Genomic DNA, 20,947 nt, shown 5'->3' with positions numbered 1-20,947 from the left:
TTAAAAAAAAACTTAAAAAGAAGTTGCAAATCTACCATTTTATAAATTTCAACTTCTGAAAAATTTAACAAATTCACTTCAATAAAGTCGTTGGAATACAAATTTTAAATTTAACGAGTAATAATTTTTTTATGATAAAGTTTAACATATTCAAGTCATTAGTAACAATAATATGCTTCATTTTATCGTCCGTTGAATAAAATTATGACTTATATTTTTTTTCCTCGTGAATTTTATTTTGAATCATTAAGGTTAAGGTTTTTTGCATAAGAGGAATTCGAAGAAAAGTGGGGAGAGAGAAATAATTGAAAAAATAACTAAATCATTTAATTTCTCGAGACATGAATTCCGTTAATATAAACCTAAATTATTTATATAAAAGGTGGACAAAGATCAAATCTGTCAAGTTTCTGAATACTTAAAAAACTAAAATCGATAAATATATAGTTAAGAGACTAAAATGGATAAATGTATAATTAAGAGAGTTAACTCTGATAAGTTTTTGAATAATTAAAAGACTAAATCCAACAAAAATATAATTAAGGTAGCATTTTAGACCTATCCTTTTAATTAAAGGGACTATTTATGACATTTTCTCTCCAATCTTCTAAGTAGTCCGTCAAAGTCCAGAAGCATCCCATCAACGGCAAGAGGGAAAATCTGAAAATACAAATATTCTTCCGGTGAACACCCACCCACCGTCTCTCCTTCAGTCCTCCTGCCGGCGATATCTAATTCCTGAGAGGAAGGTAGGGTGAAAACCTCGTTATTTGCATAGAAAGAAAATGGTAACGTCTTCGGTTGTCAACACATACCCACTGTCCAGCTATACATTTGGTACTAAGGAGCCCAAAATGGAGAAGGACACCTCCGTCGCCGATCGCCTTGCTCGTATGAAAGTCAAGTATAGTTTCTTCTATTTTTCCTTTTTTTTTTTCGTAATTGAAATTCTCATAGATTCTTCCAGGTAATTGAGTAGATCAAAGTTCCTTAAACCCTAGGTAAAACCCTTCCGAAACTGGATCACACTGGTCATTGCTAGTATTTAGGTTACTACACTTAAGCCTCTATAAAAAAGTTTCTCCTTTTTTGGAATTTAACAACCTCTTGTTTGTGATGTGGTTTGCAGCTATACGAAGGAGGGCATGAGGACTAGCGTCGAAGGAATTCTATTGGTATGGTTTTGCATCCTCTATCTCAACTTATATTATGTTCCTATTTGCATCTTAGCAAAATGATCATTTTGTGGTCTTACCTTGTTCTGTTATTGCCCTAAATTGTTACTATTTTTGTTTGTTTTGCCACATCTAGTTGCTAGGAACTCATTAGCTGTTGTTAAGCTGCAATAAATGAGCTCCAAATATGCTTGATTCGAATATTGGCTTTGATGCAGTGATTGTGCTTTTAGTTTAGTTGATATTAAGATCTTTAGTCCTGGTTTAGTCTAATTTTTTTCTCCGACATGACATATGGCTGTCGACTTGTCATCACTTGTAGAAAAAGGGAGCGTTCGGCACCCTCAAAGCTCTTGCATAACTTTTGTATGCAATTGTTTGCATAAGATTTTTGAGATGTATGTCTAAGCAAATATCCGTGCTTGAAGTGTATGATTCTTCCATTATCTGTCTAAGATTTTCTCTGTCTAAGAAAACAAGAGTCAGAATGGGAACTAAATTTTCACTCTGTTTCATAATATTTCTTCATTTCCATTAGCTGCCATTTTTGTAGCTCCTTTGTGGAAAATATCATGTACTTTCAAATCAGTTTCCTGTGTTATAGGAAAAATCTTTACATGTAAATATCCATGAATAGTTACTTTTCATCACATCAGTTCAACAACCAATTGAAGTTACCAGTTCCAAAACAACAACAACAACTACCAATCATAAGAATTCGCTATCTGGATAGGTTGCTTTTCCAGGTCTTCAGGTACTCTTGTCCTCTTTATACGCATAACCATTCTAAAGGGAAGTAGACTGATTTCAGGACACCTCTCTCTCTCTCTAGTTTCATTTGCCATCTTCCAATCTTCTGACAAATATTTCATTTGAATCTCATAAACGTTACTCCCTTAATTTAAAAAAGAATGAAGGTGGCGGGGGAGGGGGGGGGGTCTAGAGCACCAAGACCAAACTTCTAATTTTCAGTTTCAATTCAAACATCAATTTTTTAATCTTATTGAAATAAAATTTGGATAGTTAGAAATTATATTAAAAGGTAGTCTAGTTACAAATTTATTTATTTGAAAATTAAACCATGCACGAAAAGGTTGTAGTCTAAGACAAAGATGAATGATTCCCTAAATGTCAAGTATCATATAAAGTGGAATATGGGAGGAGTACATGGAGAAGTTCTTTCAGGAGAGAGGTTAAGTAAATAGTGAAGCAATATAACTTTCTCAATGAGTTTAGTTCAATTGGGGAAAAAGAGATCTTTTTAGGAAAACTTGTTTTTATGAGTTAATGGGGAGAAGAAGAATCAAATGTCTTTACTAGGAGTTCATCTGCATTGTTCAGTGGATTGGACAGTGGTTACTGGACATTGACCTTTGTTTCTTCAACTATCTTAGTCAGTTAACTGAGGGCACTTCATTCATTGAACTGGCTTCCATTTAATGTCTTATATAGCTTGCTTCTTCATCATCTGTAGCTATTTACTGAAAATGTTTATATAATAAGAGAAGTTACCTAGAATACTACTCCATATAGTGTCCCTTATCTTTAAAAAAGAAAGGAAATTAGAAACTCTATGTAGTGTTACAGTTCCTGGTTTCAGATGTATGAAAAATTGGGTACTAGACATTTAATTTTAGGTCGATTACATACCTAGAACTTTTAAAACTGCTGGCGATCTGTTCACTTTAGGGGCTTTAGGATCATATTCAAATTTAGTTCTGGGTCAGGGTGCTTGCAGATGATAAAATGTCGCAGAATTTGGATTTACAACATTAAGAAGCAAGTAATGGAAAAACTCAAAAACAGATTAGCAGGACGAGAAGAAAGATCTCAACTATAACAAGAAGAGAGTGTGAGAGAGAACAAATGCTCTCTTTCTTACAAGAGAAACTTATATGTCTTGAACTACTTAAAGATGTCCTAGTTTGGCCTGATTATTGAGCTCTTAATTCTGATCAAAAGATGTCCAACGGAAAACTGATTTAACTTTTAACATATTTCAAAAGGAAAAGAAATGGGTCAGACCAACATCCAGTCTCCCTGGTAATTATTGAAAGTTGAAACAGGGAAAAGCTATATAAGGTTATGTTAATATTAAACCTTACCAAAAAAAGGCCCTGTTAATACAAAGGGAGAGGTGATTGTGATAGGCATCTTGTGGACGGTTATCATTTTTTTAAGCGTTACCAAAAAAAAGGTTATGTTAATATTAAGGGAGATAATTTTCCGCGGCAACTTTTGTTTATAGAGTTATGATTAATGAGTCTCAAGCTACTAACTAATTTCCATTACCTTACTACATATGTGCTCATGTTTTCTTCTTCAACTAGAGCTTTATCTTCTGTTTTCACAGACACATTCCATCTATCACCCATCTCTACAGTCAGCTTTATCCCTGCTTCCTTACAACTTTGTTTTATTCTATCAATGGCTCTCAAGCTCTCTTAATGGGAGGAAAAACAATAGGTCTCAAGTAACTTAGGTTTCAACTTTATTTCGAATTGTTTATAGTTGTAAAAGGAGGAGTACTCGACCACTTAAGATCATCTGTTGGTTGTTTCTTCTTTCACTTTGTTTCAAAAGATAGTTCATACCAAAATCTATTTTAATGCAAGAGGTTCTCTTGTAAGGTTTTCTACTTTTGGTATACTTCTTGTATGCAGGCAAGTTTTTGCCCTTTTCTAATGAAATTTGTTACTTTGTAAAAAAATAAATACAAGAGGCGATATATACCTAGTAATTGACTAAATTTGGCACAAATTGTTCAAGTCGGTTAGTTAGAAGTAGATGATTGGGCGGCTTTCATAGGTAATCATATTTTTGTGTAAGATATTCTACTTTTTGGTATACTTCTTTTATACAGGCTAGTTAATACCATTTTATTAATAACAGTTTTACTTCATAACAAAAAAGGTTGGTTTTGTAATTTTAGAGTTCGATTCTATGGAGTAAAATTAGGATGATGTGTAATTCCTCTGGTTTGAATTCACAGGTACAAGAACACAATCATCCTCACATTCTTCTATTGCAAATTGGGTTCTTCAACTAGAGCTTTATCTTCTGTTTTCACAGACACATTCCATCTATCACCCATCTCTACAGTCAGCTTTATCCCTGCTTCCTTACAACTTTGTTTTATTCTATCAATGGCTCTCAAGCTCTCTTAATGGGAGGAAAAACAATAGGTCTCAAGTAACTTAGGTTTCAACTTTATTTCGAATTGTTTATAGTTGTAAAAGGAGGAGTACTCGACCACTTAAGATCATCTGTTGGTTGTTTCTTCTTTCACTTTGTTTCAAAAGATAGTTCATACCAAAATCTATTTTAATGCAAGAGGTTCTCTTGTAAGGTTTTCTACTTTTGGTATACTTCTTGTATGCAGGCAAGTTTTTGCCCTTTTCTAATGAAATTTGTTACTTTGTAAAAAAATAAATACAAGAGGCGATATATACCTAGTAATTGACTAAATTTGGCACAAATTGTTCAAGTCGGTTAGTTAGAAGTAGATGATTGGGCGGCTTTCATAGGTAATCATATTTTTGTGTAAGATATTCTACTTTTTGGTATACTTCTTTTATACAGGCTAGTTAATACCATTTTATTAATAACAGTTTTACTTCATAACAAAAAAGGTTGGTTTTGTAATTTTAGAGTTCGATTCTATGGAGTAAAATTAGGATGATGTGTAATTCCTCTGGTTTGAATTCACAGGTACAAGAACACAATCATCCTCACATTCTTCTATTGCAAATTGGGAACACATTCTGCAAACTTCCAGGTGGACGCTTGAAACCAGGAGAGAATGGTATGCTTTGCTTATGATTTTCACTGGATTTCATAAAATTTTTGCTAAGCTTTGACATGGGATACTAGCATTTCTGCTTTCTATTTTTCTTTAAGTGCAGAAATCGAGGGTTTGAAAAGGAAACTGTCTAGTAAACTTGCAGCTAATTCTCCTGGCATTCAGCCAAATTGGCAGGTATGCTTATAAGCGTTACGCCTTTTTGTAGTTCCTTTTCTTTTGTGAGGGAGAAATTTACAACTATATATCCAGTGTAATCCCACAAGTGGGGTCTGGGGAGAGTGGTGTGTATGTAGACCACTCCTACCTTGTGAAAGTAGAGAGGTTGTTTTCGACGACCCTTGACTCAAGTAAAACAATTCTAGGCTGGTGATGAAAAGGTCATACAGGAGTGAAAAAGGCATAATAAATTAATAGAGAAAAGAACAATAGCGGCAACAAATAATTTGATAATCGAAGCAAAGGACAACAACTAGTGGTAATATAGAATCGCAAAATGAGATAAAAGAAAGATAGTAATAGTATTACAGGTGAGAAAAACTAGATAACACTTGACTACCTTCTAGCCTTCTGTCCTGATTCCTAACCTCCATACCCTCCTATCTAGGGCCATGTCCTCGGTAAGCGGTAGCTGAGTCATGCCATGTCTAATCACTTCTCTACAATACTTCTTCAACCTACTTATACCTCTCTTCATACCCACCATAGCCAATCTCTCACACCTTACACCTTACTGGGCCATTAGAGAATCTCTTCTTCACATGCTTAAACCACCTTAGCCTTGCTTCCCTCATCTTGTCCACCAGAGGTAGGGCTGCATATCGGTCAGTTCGGTTCGAAAATGAACATTATCGGTTTTACTTATTCGTTTTCGGTTTTTGGACATGCCAAACCGTTAAAGAACCATTAAGATATCGGTTAATCGGTTTTTTTTTTTTTTTGATGAAGTAAGTAGATTCATTTCAAGGCATCAAGAAGATGCGAGCTTTACAAGGATAGATCAGTTAAGCTCACAAAAAAAAAAGAAGGATTTGTAGCCTCTTTCTAAGCTATAGAGCTAACAAAATCCAAGAAGAGTTCTAAATTATTTACAGGGGTCAGTTTGGACCAACTAAAAAGGCTAACTAGACATTTGCCTCGCAAAAGATTTCTAGAAGTTGAAATTCCATCAAAACATCTTTTGTTCCTCTCTGTCCATAAACACCAAAAGATAACACCAGGGATCATTTCACATAATTACACGGAGTCGGCTATTTGAATCTTCTATATCCAACCCCCTCTGTTTCATGTCCTCTCGTTAAGTCAATACTTACATAAAAATCTCATCTTTCACAAAATTTATCATTTTTTTCCAATTGACAAAAACCAGAAAGATAGAGATATATGAGAAGGCTACATACCAATTCAAATAGGAGGGTAAGTAGAAAAGAGACAAGAACAATAAACATAGATTTAACAATCTGGGGCTCAAAAAAATGCAAAAAAAAAATGTAGCATACAACTCAAGAACAATCTAAAATTCTGGGATTAACCCAATAAATTCAAGAAGGCATTAAACAAAAATGTTAACCAATAGAAAGAGTGGAAACTGGAAAGGAAGAAACTTTGTACATTGTGAATTGAAGAAAGAGAAGAAAACCTTAGAAAGAAGAGCATAAATGCATAAAAAAAACTAGAAATGCAAACCTTGAATAGAATTTGCCAGAAAAGGCATGAGACAAATCCTGAAAATATCAAACAAAAATAAGGAATGCTAATTGTGCTTTGACTTTTAGCAAAGAAATATATGCCCACCATATCAATCAGTACTAGAACTTTGCCAGATCAATAAAAAATTCAGTGTCTTCAACTATTTGTGCCGGAAATGCAGTACAAAGTGCCAGAAAGACTAACAAGAAGGGACTACTGTGGTATAAAACATATATCTCCTCATCTAGTATGGAAAGGTTCTATCCCTCATGATCTTTTCTTACACTGTGACAGACCCATTAAGGATCAGGAACAAAGTCGAGATACAGACATTCGAAAAGAAATGTAGCAACTAGCAAGCACAAAGTCTCCCAATAAATTAACCAACGATATCCGCTGCCCCCCAAGGTGTCCAAACGTTGACTTACCAGGCTGTTGAGAATAGTTTATAATTTCAAACAGCTACCTACAGTCATACAGATCACACAATCACACATACTATAAAATAGTACAGACATACATTGTTGAGTGTTGACCGCAGAGTGCACACAATCACACATACTATAAAAGAGTACTCTAAATGATCATTGATTTGAGAAGCAGTATCTCAATTCTCACAGAACTCTAAAAGAACTATACGTGATTAAAATTGTCAAAGAAATCATGATCTCATCCTCATCAGAATAACTAAACAAAACAACAACATCACAATTTGAATTTAAGCTGTCATAAATGTCACAGAACTTGTAAACTGTCTAGCAGAAACAGAAAATTAACAGTCTCACAACCGGAAATTAAATCCAAACATAGTACTAGTAGGTCATATTCAAGTCAACAAAATAAGAGTACTTAATCAAGTAAATGAATCTGCTCCACGTTATCCAAACAATGCTTAACATGAGCCATCAACGAGCCTGTCCTGGCATGCCGTGGATGATAATTAGCAACACGGCCACAATGAAAACATTTAACTTTGCACAATCCATCTTCGTTTTCTTCAAGCTTTTCATAGTGACTCCAAACACATGGTCGAGCTTTAGGCATATGATTATATCTAGTTGACAGAGAAACAAAGAAAGTTTAGATATTTAAAACTCATACATAGATTCATAACTAAGGTTATGCTACACAAGTTCCTACCATATAATTCAACACAAGATTTACTGCATATATCAGTGATGACTCCTTTAGTAAATGAAAAGAGATTCAAGTCCTAACTAGAATCAGTGAAGGTTTTTTTTTTCTATCATTCAGATACACATAAAGTTAAAGACATCTACCTTCCTCTTCTTTTAGTAGATTTAGTAAAGGAAGCCTTCAACTCTACATGTCCTCAATTGAAGGTTCTTTTCCAAGTTTGGCCAAATCTAAAGAGAAAAACAATAACAAATCAAGGCTCAACTCTTAAACAACAAAAATATTTAATAAACTATTCACAATTTTACATCAGTGAGTTTCTTTCTATACCTTGTTTAAGTTGCTCAAGAAAATCTAAATTTTCCTCAATACTTATAGATTGTGGTTCACTTCGAAGCCAATCTTGAAGGCACACTAGAGCTTGTACCAATTTAGGAGTTAATGAACTCCTAAATGAATCAAGAATGCGTCGTCCAGTACTAAAAGCACATTCAAATGCCACACTTGAAATAGGAATAGCTAATACATCTCGAGCCATCTCAGAAAGGAAGGGGAATCTAGGTGAGTTGATTTTCCACCAAAGCAACACATCAAAGTCTGCTTTTCCAATTTCAATATCTTCTTCAAGATATTTATCCAATTCTGTCTTAGAATATGCACATCCACTCCCAGATGTATGTCTGTGTAATTCCTCAAAGAAATCCCCAAAATCTCCTATAGGTATAGACCCTGAACCAGATTCCTCAAAGACTTGACCACCTTTATCAATTGAAACAAGCTTTGCATACTCATTAAACAAAGATTTCATGTATGTTTGCACACCACTCTCTATATTTTCTACTTTGTCCTCAAACAATTTTTTAAGTGCAAAGCTAAGAGTGCTAAATTTGTGGCGAGGATCCAAAAACACATGGTAGGAAAAGCATCTTATTCATTTTGTATGTATCACCCCAATATTTATCAAATTTTTCCTTCATCGTTACTGCCATATCATCCAAAACTTTATCTTCAGTTGATATCAATAAACACCAACTTGACAAATTTCAAGAAAATGAAGATTTGATGTCACATATCGTGATCCAGATATCTTCAAAGTAAGCTTAAAAACATTTCAAGGAACTTTGCAATTCTCTTTACACTCTCCCAATCACTGCTCGAAAGTATATTTGTAGGATTTCCATCCTCATTATCACATACTTAAGATGATGTTCCAAGCGATCGGCATAATCTAAAATTGCACATTCATATTCAATAGCCCTGCTCAACATCATGTAGGTGGAATTCCACCTTGTAGGAACATCCAAGCACAAAGATTTTTTAACAAGATTTTCATCTTCACAACATTCTTGAAACTTTTTCCACCTAGCCGGCCTAACTCGTTCAATGGACACATTTATTTCTTTATGCCATCTTGAACAATAAGGTTCACTATGAGCCATACACCGGTGACTACCAAGTACCACCCATAATGTTGGTCCCCCACTTAGTCAATTGCTTAGACAACTCGGTAACGGTCACAACGTCCATTTTTTATCAATCCAATGAGCTGTAATAACCATATAATTGATTCTTTGAATGGAAGTCCAAGTATCAGTGGTTAAACACACTCTTTGTTGTGTTTCCTTAAAAGGAGTTATCATTTTATGTTTCTCTTCATCAAAAAGATCAAAGCAATCACGAGTCACGGTGGTACGAGAAGGAATGCGGAAACAAGGTTGTGCTACTTCCATAAATTGTTTAAAACCTTCCTTTTCAACAAATCTGAAAGGAAGTTCATCAATAATTACCATACAACACAAAGCCTTCCTACACTCTTCTTGATCAAATTTCTATGGAACAACAACTACATCACTCTTGTTACCCCCTATAACTGGTTGAAATGCTAATTTTGCCTGTTTGATATCAATATTACAAGGCATCTTTTGGCATTTGGACAGATAAGTAAGCATACCTGTCGTACCATGTCCCTTTGAGTCAGCACAATACTCTTTCTTACAATAGTTGCAAACACCCTTATTAGTTCCATCAGAATCAATTTTACGAGTAAAATGATCCCAAGCACGAGACCTTTTTTTCCTTTCTTTCTTTACATTGGACTCAACCATTTGAGTTTCACATATCACATTTGAATTTGAAGCTCCACTTCCACCAACAACCTTATCAATTAAGATATTTTCAGCCATGATACTTCACCAAAGACTTAAGACTGCGAAAAGCCGAAAAAATATAAAATAATCTTGATTGAACTGGTTCATATTAAAGGTGGATGGACTGCTGATTGTTGAAGGAACTAAACAAAGGCTGAAGTTTGAACAATAACTAAAAACAAAAGCAGAACAAAAATAACAACTAAACAAGAACTACTAATAGTCGGCGTGAGTATTTGAGACTTACCAGTTACCAGCCACCAGGTGCTACCGTGTTAGTAGGCTTGAGCAGTCGAAATCGTCTTCTGAGGAATGAGCCATGAGGATTGAAGAGCGACTTTTGAGTTCTTCTAAGAAGTGAAAAGTGAAAAGTGAGGCGTAAGAACTAAGAAGTGAGGTTTCATGCTCTGAGCCCTAATTGTCAATTGGGCTTAACATTTAAAATTTCTGAAAAGGCCTAAAATATTAACGGTTTCATATCGGGTTATCGGGTGGCCTGAAATTCACCTTAACAAATCGACACCCGAACCGATTATCCAATATCATGATATGATAAACCGACACCCGATCCATTAACTTAATATCCCGACCCGTTCGCCCAATAACCCGATTTTCGGTTTGGGTTATTGGTTTGACCCGAATTTTGCACAGCCCTAACTAGAGGCTACTCTCGCCTTGTCCTAAATATCCTCGTTCCTATCATATCTCTCTTAGTATGCATCCTCACTTTCGCTAATCTCATCTTCTGGATGTGCAAGTTCTTGATTGGCCAACACTCCGACCCATACAACATAGCTGGTCTAACCACCACCCTATAAAACTTTACATTTAAGTTGTGGATGCACATTCTTTTCACACAACACACCGAATGCTTGCCTTCATTTCATTCACCTTACCTTTTTTTTTTTGGAAACTGGCAACTTTAGTCTATATCTCCACAGGTATACTACAACAAAAGTGCAGTTCCCCTTCAAAAGTATTACAACTTACCGAATAAAACAGTCTTAATCTGAATTGCTGCCTATAAATAATCTAGCACATCAAAGATGTCTTATGTCCTAGTTAATATATATCTTGTTTACACCCGGTATTTAAGTGGAGAAGGGTAGAGGGGCGGGCCCATTATCCACCGAGTTTAGAAGGCTGTGATTGGTCCAAAGGGCGGGTCACAGACGGATTTCTCGGTTATCAAAAAAAAATAAAAAAATAAAAAAATATATATATCTTGTTTACACCAAAAATAGAAAAGAGCTAAGCAATTCATCTTGACCTTCTGTAAGCTATTCTACCCATTTTTAAAACTCATGTTGTTTCTCTTTCCAAATTGTCCAACAAATACATGTTGGGACAAGTTTCCATCTCTTCTTCTTATTAGAAGCATTGCCATCTCTATTCCAGCTGTTTAATACTCTCATCTTATCCCCTTTAGACACATGAACATTTTCCATAGTTGTTCTGTCCATGTACAATGCAAAAAAAGATGGTTAATTGTCTCAACATGTTCTCCACATAAAGTACCTCTAGAAGCCAACTTATTGCCTCTTTTCTTTAGATTTTCATGAGTCAAAACTGCTTCTTTTGTCAATAACCACATGAAGCAGTTTACTTTGTAGGGTACTTTGGGTTTCCAAATCATCTTCCATGGACAATTTGTCTCTAGTCCAACATTCTTATTGAGTTCCTTATAAATTGAATTTACTGAGAATTGACCTTTGGTATCATTCTGCCAAACCAATAAGTCCTTTTCAGTGAGGTTGCTGAAAGAGCCTACTGAATCTTGAAATTCTGCCACTTTGTCTATCTCCTAATCATGAAGGTTTCTCTTTAACAACAAATTCCATCCTTGTCCAGTCCACATTGTAGCCATAGTGCCCTATTGATGTTGGCATAAAATGAACAATTCAGGATGCAACTGTTTCATAGGGACAACCCCATTCCACTTGTCCTCCCAGAAGGATGTCTTTGCACCATCTCCCACTTCTACCTTGGTTCTATGATATAGCATTGGCCATAGATTTCTGATTGCCCTCCCAAGTAGTGCATTTATATGGAGTACTTATCATTTTAGTCATCCATTTATCTTCCATGCCATATTTTGCTATGATGACCTCTTTCCAGAGCATGTTATCTTCATTTGCAAACTTCCACAACCACTTCATCATTAGACTCTGGTTTTGTTTCCTGAGGTTTGTTATGCCTAGGCCTCCTGTATTTACTCACAATCAGTTCCTCCCATTTAACTAGATGAAACTTCTTATCTTCACTGCCTTGCCATAAGAAATTCCTTCTAAGAGCATCAATGCTATTAGGTACATTGGCAGGCATAGGATAGAGAGACATTATATACGAGGGTAATACATCCATCACACTGTTAATTAAAGTCAATCTTCCTCCCAAGGACAAGTACCGTCTCTTCCAATTGGTGAGTCTCTTTTCACATTTCTCCAGGACCCCATTCCATATGCATTTGGACTTGTTTTTAGCTCCCAAAGGCATATCTAGGTAGGTAGGTAGTTGGATGCTCCCCAACCTTGCCTCGTAGCATTCTGACCAAAACTTCTGTATTAAGCACACTATTGATAGGATAGATGAAGCTTTTCCCCCAGTTTATGTGGAGACCGGAGACAACTTCAAAAATGACAAAAATAACCCTCAAAATCAGAATTTGTTGTCTATGCTTCACAAAATATCAATGTGTCATCTGCATATTGTAGATGAGTTATCTCCAAACTAGAAAGTTCTCCTGCTTGGAACCCCTTGATCCACCCCTTTCCCTTTGTTATATTAATAAGGTTACTCATTCCTTCCATAGCTAAGATAAATAAAAATGGGGAAAGAGAATCCCCCTGTCTCATGTCTCAGGCCTCGCTGGGAAGAGAAAAACCAGTGGGTACTCTATTCACGAGTATAGAGAACCTGACAGTGCCAATACTATGCTTTATCCATCTTATCTACCTGGCCCCAAAGCCCATTCTTTCCAGCATCTTGACGAGAAAGTCCCAGTTTAAGAAGTCATAAGCTTTCTGTATGTCCAGCTTGCATACAATTCGTGGCTTATTGCTCCTCTATCTGGTCTCTATGCATTCATTGGCTATCAAAACAACAGATCTGAGTTGATGACATCCCAGCATTGCTTGAAATATTCCATTGAATAACCATCAGGCCAAGGGCTTTATTCCCCGCTCATGCCTTAATGCTTCCTAGGATTTCATGTGGTTCAAAAGGAGCCTCTAGCATGGACCTGTTCTTTGCATTAATTTTGGGGCAGTTCACCATTTCTAATTGGGGTCTCCACCTCTCTGTTTCTGCATACAAGTTCTCATAAAAGTCCACTATTTCCTTTTTGATCTCCTCTGGATCCTCCTTCATCACCTCCCCTTTTTAGCCCATCTATTGTATTTGCTCTTCTGTGTGCATTTGCAGGGAAAATTGGTGTTTCTATTTCCTTTCTTAAGCCATGTTACCCTGGACCTTTGTCTCCAAGTTATCTCCTCTTTCTTTGCAATTTGTTCAAATTCATTTATGAGTGTCATTCTGGATACTTCTTCTTCTTGCAATATTTTATGCTCCTGAATTTCCTTCATCACCTCCCCCACTTTAGCCTATCTATTGTATTTGCTCTTCTGTGTGCATTTGCAGTTTTGTGGAAATAATTGGTGTTTTTATCCTCTTTCTTAAGCCATGTTACCCTGGACCTTTGTCTCAAAGCTATCTCCTCTTTCTTTGCAATTTCTTCAAATTCATTTATGAGTGTCATTCTGGATACTACTTCTTCTTCTTGCAATATTCTAGGCTCCTGAATTTTCTCCAGATCTGCCAGCTGTGCCAGCACAAGCTGTTTCTCTATTTCCAGATTCCCTTGAGTTGATTTACTCCACTCATTTAGTTTAGTCTTCCATGCCCTCAACTTGGAGACCAGAACAAAGTCAGGGGCGGGCTACCCGTGCTAGGGAAAGACTCCCACCATGTCTTGATCTTCTCCTTTGAATCCTTCTGTTTGAAGCCACCAATTCTCAAATTTGAAGTAAGAATTGGAAGCCTTCCATTCACCACACTGTAGCATGATAGGGGAGTGATCTGATGTAACCCTCTATAAGATGCCCTCTATATGATTGTCTGTTTGACATTCCTGAAGCAATTGTCCAGTTCTTCTGAGATTAGAAATCTATCCAATCTGGCTGCAATATCTCGTCTATCCTCTTTCTCCATATATATTTACCCCTTTTCAATTTCAAGTCTCTCGACTCCATATCCTCTATGAACTCAGAGAAATCTGTCATTGCTTTATTGATTCTGAGGCATCTCTTCTTCTCTGATGGATATCTAGTGGTGTTGAAGTCCCCACATAGGACCTACGGCCCTGAGCATAGACCCCTGGCAGCACCTAGTTCACTCCAAGTATTCTCCCTTTCCACTGTACCATTTGGTGCATAGACTCCTGTTAAGTGCCAATTTAGGTTTTGGCTCTTCCCGATGAATCTACAAGTGTCAGAATACATCCCCACATTGCTCTCTACACCCTCCCAGTTCCTTTTATCCCACATAATCACTATACCCCATCTGGTTTCACTAACCTCCAACTGCACAAAACCAACCCACCTACTTCCCCATACTTCCTTTATTATGTTTGTGATATCCCTCTCAATTTAGTTTCTTGGAGACAAACAATGTCGGCCTTCCAAGATCTAAGTATATTCCTGACTATTCCCCTCTTTCTACTACAATTTAACCCCCTCATCCCAGGAAATAATTTTCAAATTCATTGATCATTTATAGGTAGATATCTCCCCTACTTCTAGAGCGATAGCTCCAAAATTTATTGACAATTTCTAGCCTTTTCAATTCTGTTAGCCCTTTCTTCTTTACTGTGACTTGCATATCTCTGTTGTGTTGCTTGTTGTTGTCTATTTTCAGGAAGAGCTCTTTTGCCTTCTTCTCACACCCTTTGAAATCTACCCCAAATTCTGTACTTAGCTTGATTATATACTCTTCAATCCATTCAGTCATGTTTTCTATTTGTTCACTGTTATTCACCACATCGAGTTGATCATCTGACTGTGTGACTGAAATCTCACCTTCGTCGCCCTGTTTCAAACCTGTTGTTACTTATCTACTGGATTGTCGGTTTGGTCATTCGAAATTTCTTTTTCCCCTTTGAAAATCTCCATCGCTGCACTTACAGTGTTAAGATGAGAGATATTTGCTTGAATTTCTGTTTCCATTGTTATATCCTCCTTCTGCATTATTTTAATTGTCTCTTGGGTTATACAATTATTTGGACTTATGTTTAGGCCCAATTTTTTTTTACCCTGCCCACCACAGCTCATAGTGGCCCCTTCCCATTCATTAAACCTCCATGTGCCCTTTTATTCAAATTTTCCTTACTTTCTACTTCACCCACGTGACTAGTCTCTCCAAAAGCAGAACCTTTCATCAAAATAGGTCTCTGCTTCTAATTACCCACTGGTTCAAGGGCCCTGACCTCTGTCTTCTCTTTCTCTACTCTGAAAGTGACTGGAGCTTCCACCCATATCGAGATTATGAACCATGCCTCCACCGACCACTTCTATCTCCGGCGGAATCGACTTCCCATCTCCTTTCAACTTTATTCTTGCCCAATGCAGATGGTGTTTTAGAGACGTTTCCTCCTCTGTCTCGATGTAACCACTGCACTGTTCTCCAATCTGTTCAAAGGTGTTCTGTGACCACAGACACAGAGGTAGCCCTAGAATTCTTATCCACACCCGATCCCTGGTGATTTCTTCTGGCCAGCAAACTGTGGTTGGGTTCCACCATTCGAGTGATAGGTTCATTTTCTTCCAGATCTAAGTTGCATTTAGTACGTGTTCCGTGATTTTCTTGGAGGGGGGCTCGAAAAGAAACATTCCGTCATTCATCGCAAAAACATTGAGACTGCCTACTACCTTCCGAGTGTTGCATGCCCATCTTCTGACTTCATTTAGGGTTGGGGTTTCAATTTCCTGTGTCGATAGACACCTGCTCGAGAGATCCTTTTCCAATACAGTGGTGTCTCCTGTCATGCTTATGTTGCTCTTTGTTGTCTGTAAATGCACCTTCTTTGATGCCTCTGTTGTCCATTTGTTTGAGACCTCTTTGAAGGACCTTGTTATCTTGCTTCTTGTTGCTGTTTGGGGTTGTTGTGCCTTCTTTGTTGTATCTATGAATTTTGCTATTTTGTGGGCTATATTGCTCCATCCTTCTTTGTAATAGCATTCAGGTGTAATAATTATGGACTTTTCTGACCTTGAAGTGCAATGAAACTAATGTATCTCCCATTTTCATTGTACTTGAGAGTACAAAAGAGCTCTGAAAAATGGTCCCTTGTCTTCCATCTTCTGACCTCTTTCCCCTGTGTTTTTGAAGCTTCAATAATGACTGATACCAGCCATTTTAGAGTTTGTGACCGACTCTTAACTCTCCTCATCAAATTCTCGCTGTGCTCGATCCACTCATATAATGTTTCTGCTCCTGAATGTCATTTAGTGATTTCGTATGATTTGAAACCAGCATTGTAGTAAATGCTGTTTTCCCCAAGTGCATTAACTCTGGCCATCTCCCAGAATCAAAAGCTGACTAAAGGTAGGTTAAGAAAAAGTTTTCCTCGATCTTAGTGCCTGAGAGCATTTTTTCAGTTTCTGATATTTTTCAAATCCAAGATCTGTTATAGCTTAATGTTCAGTTCATCCATCTTACTCAAATGCGATGTGTAACATCATCGTCAGTCTCCTAATTTCCTTTGATTATTGACCTAAGATACTTGAAACTCCCTTTGTTGGGGATGACTTGTGTATCAATCCTTATTTCTGCATCTGCTCTGTGAGTCTCGTCACTAATCTTGCACTCCCAATACTTTGTTTTACTACTGCTCAACCTATACCCCTTGGACTCCCAGGTTTGTATCCAACCCTCCAGCTTATCATTAACTTTGCCGTGTGTCTCGTCAATCAATACTATTTCATCTGCAAATAACATGCACCATGACATCTCCCCTTGGATATGTTTTGTCAATTCATTCATCATCAAAGCAAATAAGAACAGGCTAAGAGTTGATCCATGATGCACTCCATTATGATCGGAAAGTATTTTGAGTCTTTTTCCACTGTCATATGCGGGTGGAAGATATAGGAGAAAAAAGGGTGGGGTGAAGGGCACCCATGGCTTTTAGTGGTAAGAGCGCAACACATGATATGTGGGTTAGTTCTATGTCATGAGTTCAGACTCTACCGCATGCAAACACCTGATATGAAAGTGTAGAAGCGTAGATGGGTGGGGCATTATCTGTTGAGTTTTGGACCATACAACAATTGTCCCTTGGGGAGTCCTCGGTGGTTTAAATATAAAGTAGGTGGGCTGAAGGTATTTTTATCTATCGAGTTTCGAACCATACGACGGTTGTCCCTTGCGGGGAGTCTTCGGTGGTTTAAATATAAAGTAGGTGGGCTGAAGATATTTAACATTCTTCATTTCATGACTGTTTAGTCAACCATATATCTTATGATGTGATAGAAATGGAATGAGGATGATTTTGGGCATCTGTGTAATGGTATAAAAGTGAACAGCCAATTGTAACTTTGAGTTTGCACCCGAAAACTGGTCTACTATCATTTCTGTCTGCGTTAGCAGCTACACAAATGGCATAACAAATATTTTACTGGACTCATTGTTGTTGACCTGTTCTGTCCGAAAAAGATTGTTCTCTATAAGTGGCTAAGGCATTATGCAAGAGAATTGTGCTTTTAAATACGTAACAAATCTGATTAAAGACGAGATTACATTGTCATGGCTGTTAGTCAGTTAATATGTTTATTTTCTTTATAGAGAATAGTTGGTCTCGTTGTTGTTGACCTGTTTTGTCTGAAAATATTGTCCTCTGTAAGTGGCTAAGTGCATTATGCAAGAGAATTCTGTTTTTAAATACTTATTACTCTCTTTACAAGCTTTCATAGCTTCCTATAAGGTTCTGTTTATCAAGCCATTGATAGTTATTCAAGTGCTTTATCTTTCTCTCCTCTCTTATAATATTAGTTAATGCCTTTTGCTGTGATCTGGCTTCTTCAATGCAGATAGGTGAGTGTGTGGCCATCTGGTGGAGGCCAAATTTTGAAACCATAATGTATCCATATTGCCCTCCACACATAACAAAACCCAAGGTATAGTATCATAAAAGTTTTTCTAAGATGCCTAATCTCTTCTCTTTGTTTTTTTTTTGGGGGGGGGAGGGAGGGAGAAGGTGGGTTGGGTGGTGGAGGTTGTGTGTGAGGTTGGTTTGGAGTTAGAGAAGAAAAAAGATATCCATTTTTTCAGAATTCAAAGGAATTCAAGTCCCTATTTATATTCAAACATACAACCATGCATGATTTGTAAATCAACGTGAAATCGCATCTTCAAACGGTGATTTCATCTCATGATTACATATCGCATGTCCAAACGCCTACTTAGTACCTCAGTTCTTCTTTTGGTGAATGATTCTTTTAATTATTTCCGTGGGCCATGCAGGAGTGTAAGAAGCTCTTCGTAGTTCATCTATCTGAAAGAGAGTACTTTGCTGTCCCAAAAAATCTGAAGCTTCTTGCAGTGCCATTGTTTGAACTTTATGACAATGTTCAGGTATAAATTATAATCATTAATTTTCTGGTTGCATCATAAGATATTTTCCCAAGTAGAGTGCCTAAAAGTCCTTTAGCAGTCAGTGTTGTGCCGACTGGTGGCTGTCTCATGTACCTTTAACCCACACCATTTTTGTAAACCATCTTGATACATGTTTATCATTTTAACGATTCTATTTTTAACTCATTGCAGAGATATGGACCTGTGATATCCACGATTCCTCAACAGCTTTCCAGATTCCAGTTCAACATGATCCACTCGTAGATTAGGTTAGGTGGACATTCAGAACCTCCTTCTGGCATACAATCCCAAAAATACATTAAGCTTTTTACTTGAGGTCCTATATTTTCAGAATGATAACCTTATTTTCTGACGTGATTCTTTCTTTTCCAATAGGCATATCTACCGACTTTCGTGGATATTTGTTTTCAACTTAGCTTATTCATGATAGACATAAATTATAGGTGTATTGTTGTAAGCTTTGATGGCCTGTCTGTTGTAATGTACCATAGTTATACGTTGCCATGTATTTCTTTGTTTGTTTTTGAATGTTGACATGTTAGATGGAATACCGCTGCTATGTTTGGACAGAACTGTACTTAGTGATCTCCCAACGGAACCACTTCTTGAGTTTGAGTTTACACTCAGCATGAGATACAGGCCATTTACATCACTCCCTTGAAGACTCCTTTTTTATTGGCTTCAACAGGAAAGAATTTGGATACATAAAATTGTCTTAGCATCAAGTTTCAATGAAACTAGACTTGTATAATTTCATTTTTCCTTTCATGTAAAAGGCTTTTATCTTTCCGTTCGTTCCTAAGTTAAGTGAATTGCATGTACAGATTTGTCGAGGATTGTAATTTAGTTAGTTGCTATGTAATTTTATAACAGTGACGTTAAAGTTTGAGCCCAACTAAATCTACCATTTACTTTAATGTAAATGCACATTGCATTTGACCATCTTTTTCCTAGGACTCATTTGGACATGCGATTATCTAATTATTTGAAATTAGATTGATTTGAAGTTGAAGTTGAAGTTTTGCTTAATCATGTAATTTTGATTTTTTAAGTTGTATTTTTTTCTTATAAATGCGAAAGCCCACAAGTTTTGAAAATTATCTAAAAAATTTCAATTCTTATACAATTTTACCAAATTAGCAAACCATAATTTATCTTTCCGTCTGTTACTAAAGTTAAGTGAAATGCATGTACAGATTTGTCGAGGATTGTAATTTAGTTAGTTGCTATGTAATGTAATTTTACGACAGTGACGTTGAAGTTTGATCCCAACTAAATCTACCATTTACTTCCATGTTAAGGCATATTGCATTTGACCCATCTTTTTCTTGGGACACATTTGGACAGGAGATATCTAAATATTTGAAATTAGATTGATTTTGAAATTGAAGTATTGCTTAACCATGCAATTTTGAATTTTTAAGTTGTATTCTTTTTCTTATAAATGTGAAAGCCCCACAAGTTTTGAAGGCACCACATTGATAAATCACATATTTTCATATTATTTTTTATAAGTAAATGTTTTGCAATCACAAACTTCTAAATTCACATAGTTTTGTAAAGTTTCATTAGTCAACAATAGGAGTAACTAGTTAGTTTTTAGTTTAATCCTTTCATGGTATAGAAAATCTCTTTACTGGTTGGGCATCATTATTTTTTTTAATTATATATATTGTATTATTTTTTTAATAAAACTTATGGTCAAGTGTTACAACTAAGAAAATTGAAATCATGATTTGGAATTCTGAATTCTAAATCATGTTTTTTGGAGAATTTGAGATTTGAAATTAGAGCATCTTTAATAAAACATATTAATATAGGTGCTAATTACTCTACACATCAATAATTTCAATAATTACTACTTTGTCTGAGTTGCTTCTAGATGCATTGTGTTCGTCTCTAAATACAGTTTATTTGTCTCTAGATACACTTTATTTAGTGAATGCATCTAGCCCCTTTTCTCTTTCGCTAGACTCTAGATACAATGTATTTACTTTGGATACATTGTATATAGCAAATGTATCTCTCCTCTCTCCCTCCTTTGTCCTTTGTATTTTTGTTTCACAATGTGTTTGTGTTTTATAATTTCATGTATATGTGTATACAATATCAAATATGCACCGAGGTATCTGTATATATCAATTCTATCATATGTATCTAATATCAATTTCATGTATCCGTCATAAAAATATATTGATGTATCTTGTGTATATGCATAGTATCCAATGTATCTATGTATAGTTACAACTTGGTTCTAAGAGGGCACTGTTGTATCTAGTGCATTTAGTGTTATGAAATTTGTGATGTATTCAGTCTGAGTATTGATACATACTTAGAAAGAGACAGAG

The 20,947-nt window shown here is 36.2% G+C and overlaps 1 protein-coding gene across 3 annotated transcripts; it reads left to right on the top strand.

The window, feature by feature from the left end:
• Positions 1 to 596: 596 nt before the first annotated feature.
• On the top strand, positions 597 to 19,517 carry LOC102597325 (pre-mRNA cleavage factor Im 25 kDa subunit 2). 3 transcript variants are annotated; one of them, XM_015311285.1, is made up of 8 exons: positions 597 to 904; positions 1,130 to 1,175; positions 4,887 to 4,980; positions 5,081 to 5,154; positions 18,035 to 18,121; positions 18,468 to 18,578; positions 18,771 to 18,847; positions 19,142 to 19,517. In XM_015311285.1, the coding sequence occupies exons 1-7, from the start codon at positions 786 to 788 to the stop codon at positions 18,840 to 18,842; spliced, it is 603 nt and encodes a 200-aa protein (XP_015166771.1). In that variant the 5' UTR covers positions 597 to 785; the 3' UTR covers positions 18,843 to 18,847; positions 19,142 to 19,517. The 3 variants fall into 3 exon arrangements, with proteins under 3 accessions (XP_015166771.1, XP_015166770.1, XP_006353312.1); XM_015311284.1 differs by having other exon boundaries at positions 18,975 to 19,517; XM_006353250.2 differs by having other exon boundaries at positions 18,771 to 19,517.
• Positions 19,518 to 20,947: the final 1,430 nt, after the last annotated feature.

The sequence above is a fragment of the Solanum tuberosum genome, unplaced genomic scaffold (genome assembly GCF_000226075.1).
Source record: "Solanum tuberosum cultivar DM 1-3 516 R44 unplaced genomic scaffold, SolTub_3.0 scf00154, whole genome shotgun sequence".
In the NCBI taxonomy this organism is placed as follows: Eukaryota; Viridiplantae; Streptophyta; class Magnoliopsida; order Solanales; family Solanaceae; genus Solanum; species Solanum tuberosum.
The sequence above is the reverse complement of the archived record's forward strand: the minus strand, read 5'-3'. Positions and strand labels throughout refer to the sequence as shown.

What these genes read in the sequence shown, in the direction of transcription:
- LOC102597325 (XM_015311285.1), top strand. Translation starts at nt 786, where the DNA reads ATGGTAACGTCTTCGGTTGTCAACACATACCCACTGTCCAGCTATACA. An exon ending in GCGTCGAAGGAATTCTATTG is followed by an intron (nt 1,176 to 4,886) that starts GTATGGTTTTGC and finishes TTGAATTCACAG; the next exon opens with GTACAAGAACACAATCATCC. An exon ending in CACACATAACAAAACCCAAG is followed by an intron (nt 18,122 to 18,467) that starts GTATAGTATCAT and finishes TGGGCCATGCAG; the next exon opens with GAGTGTAAGAAGCTCTTCGT.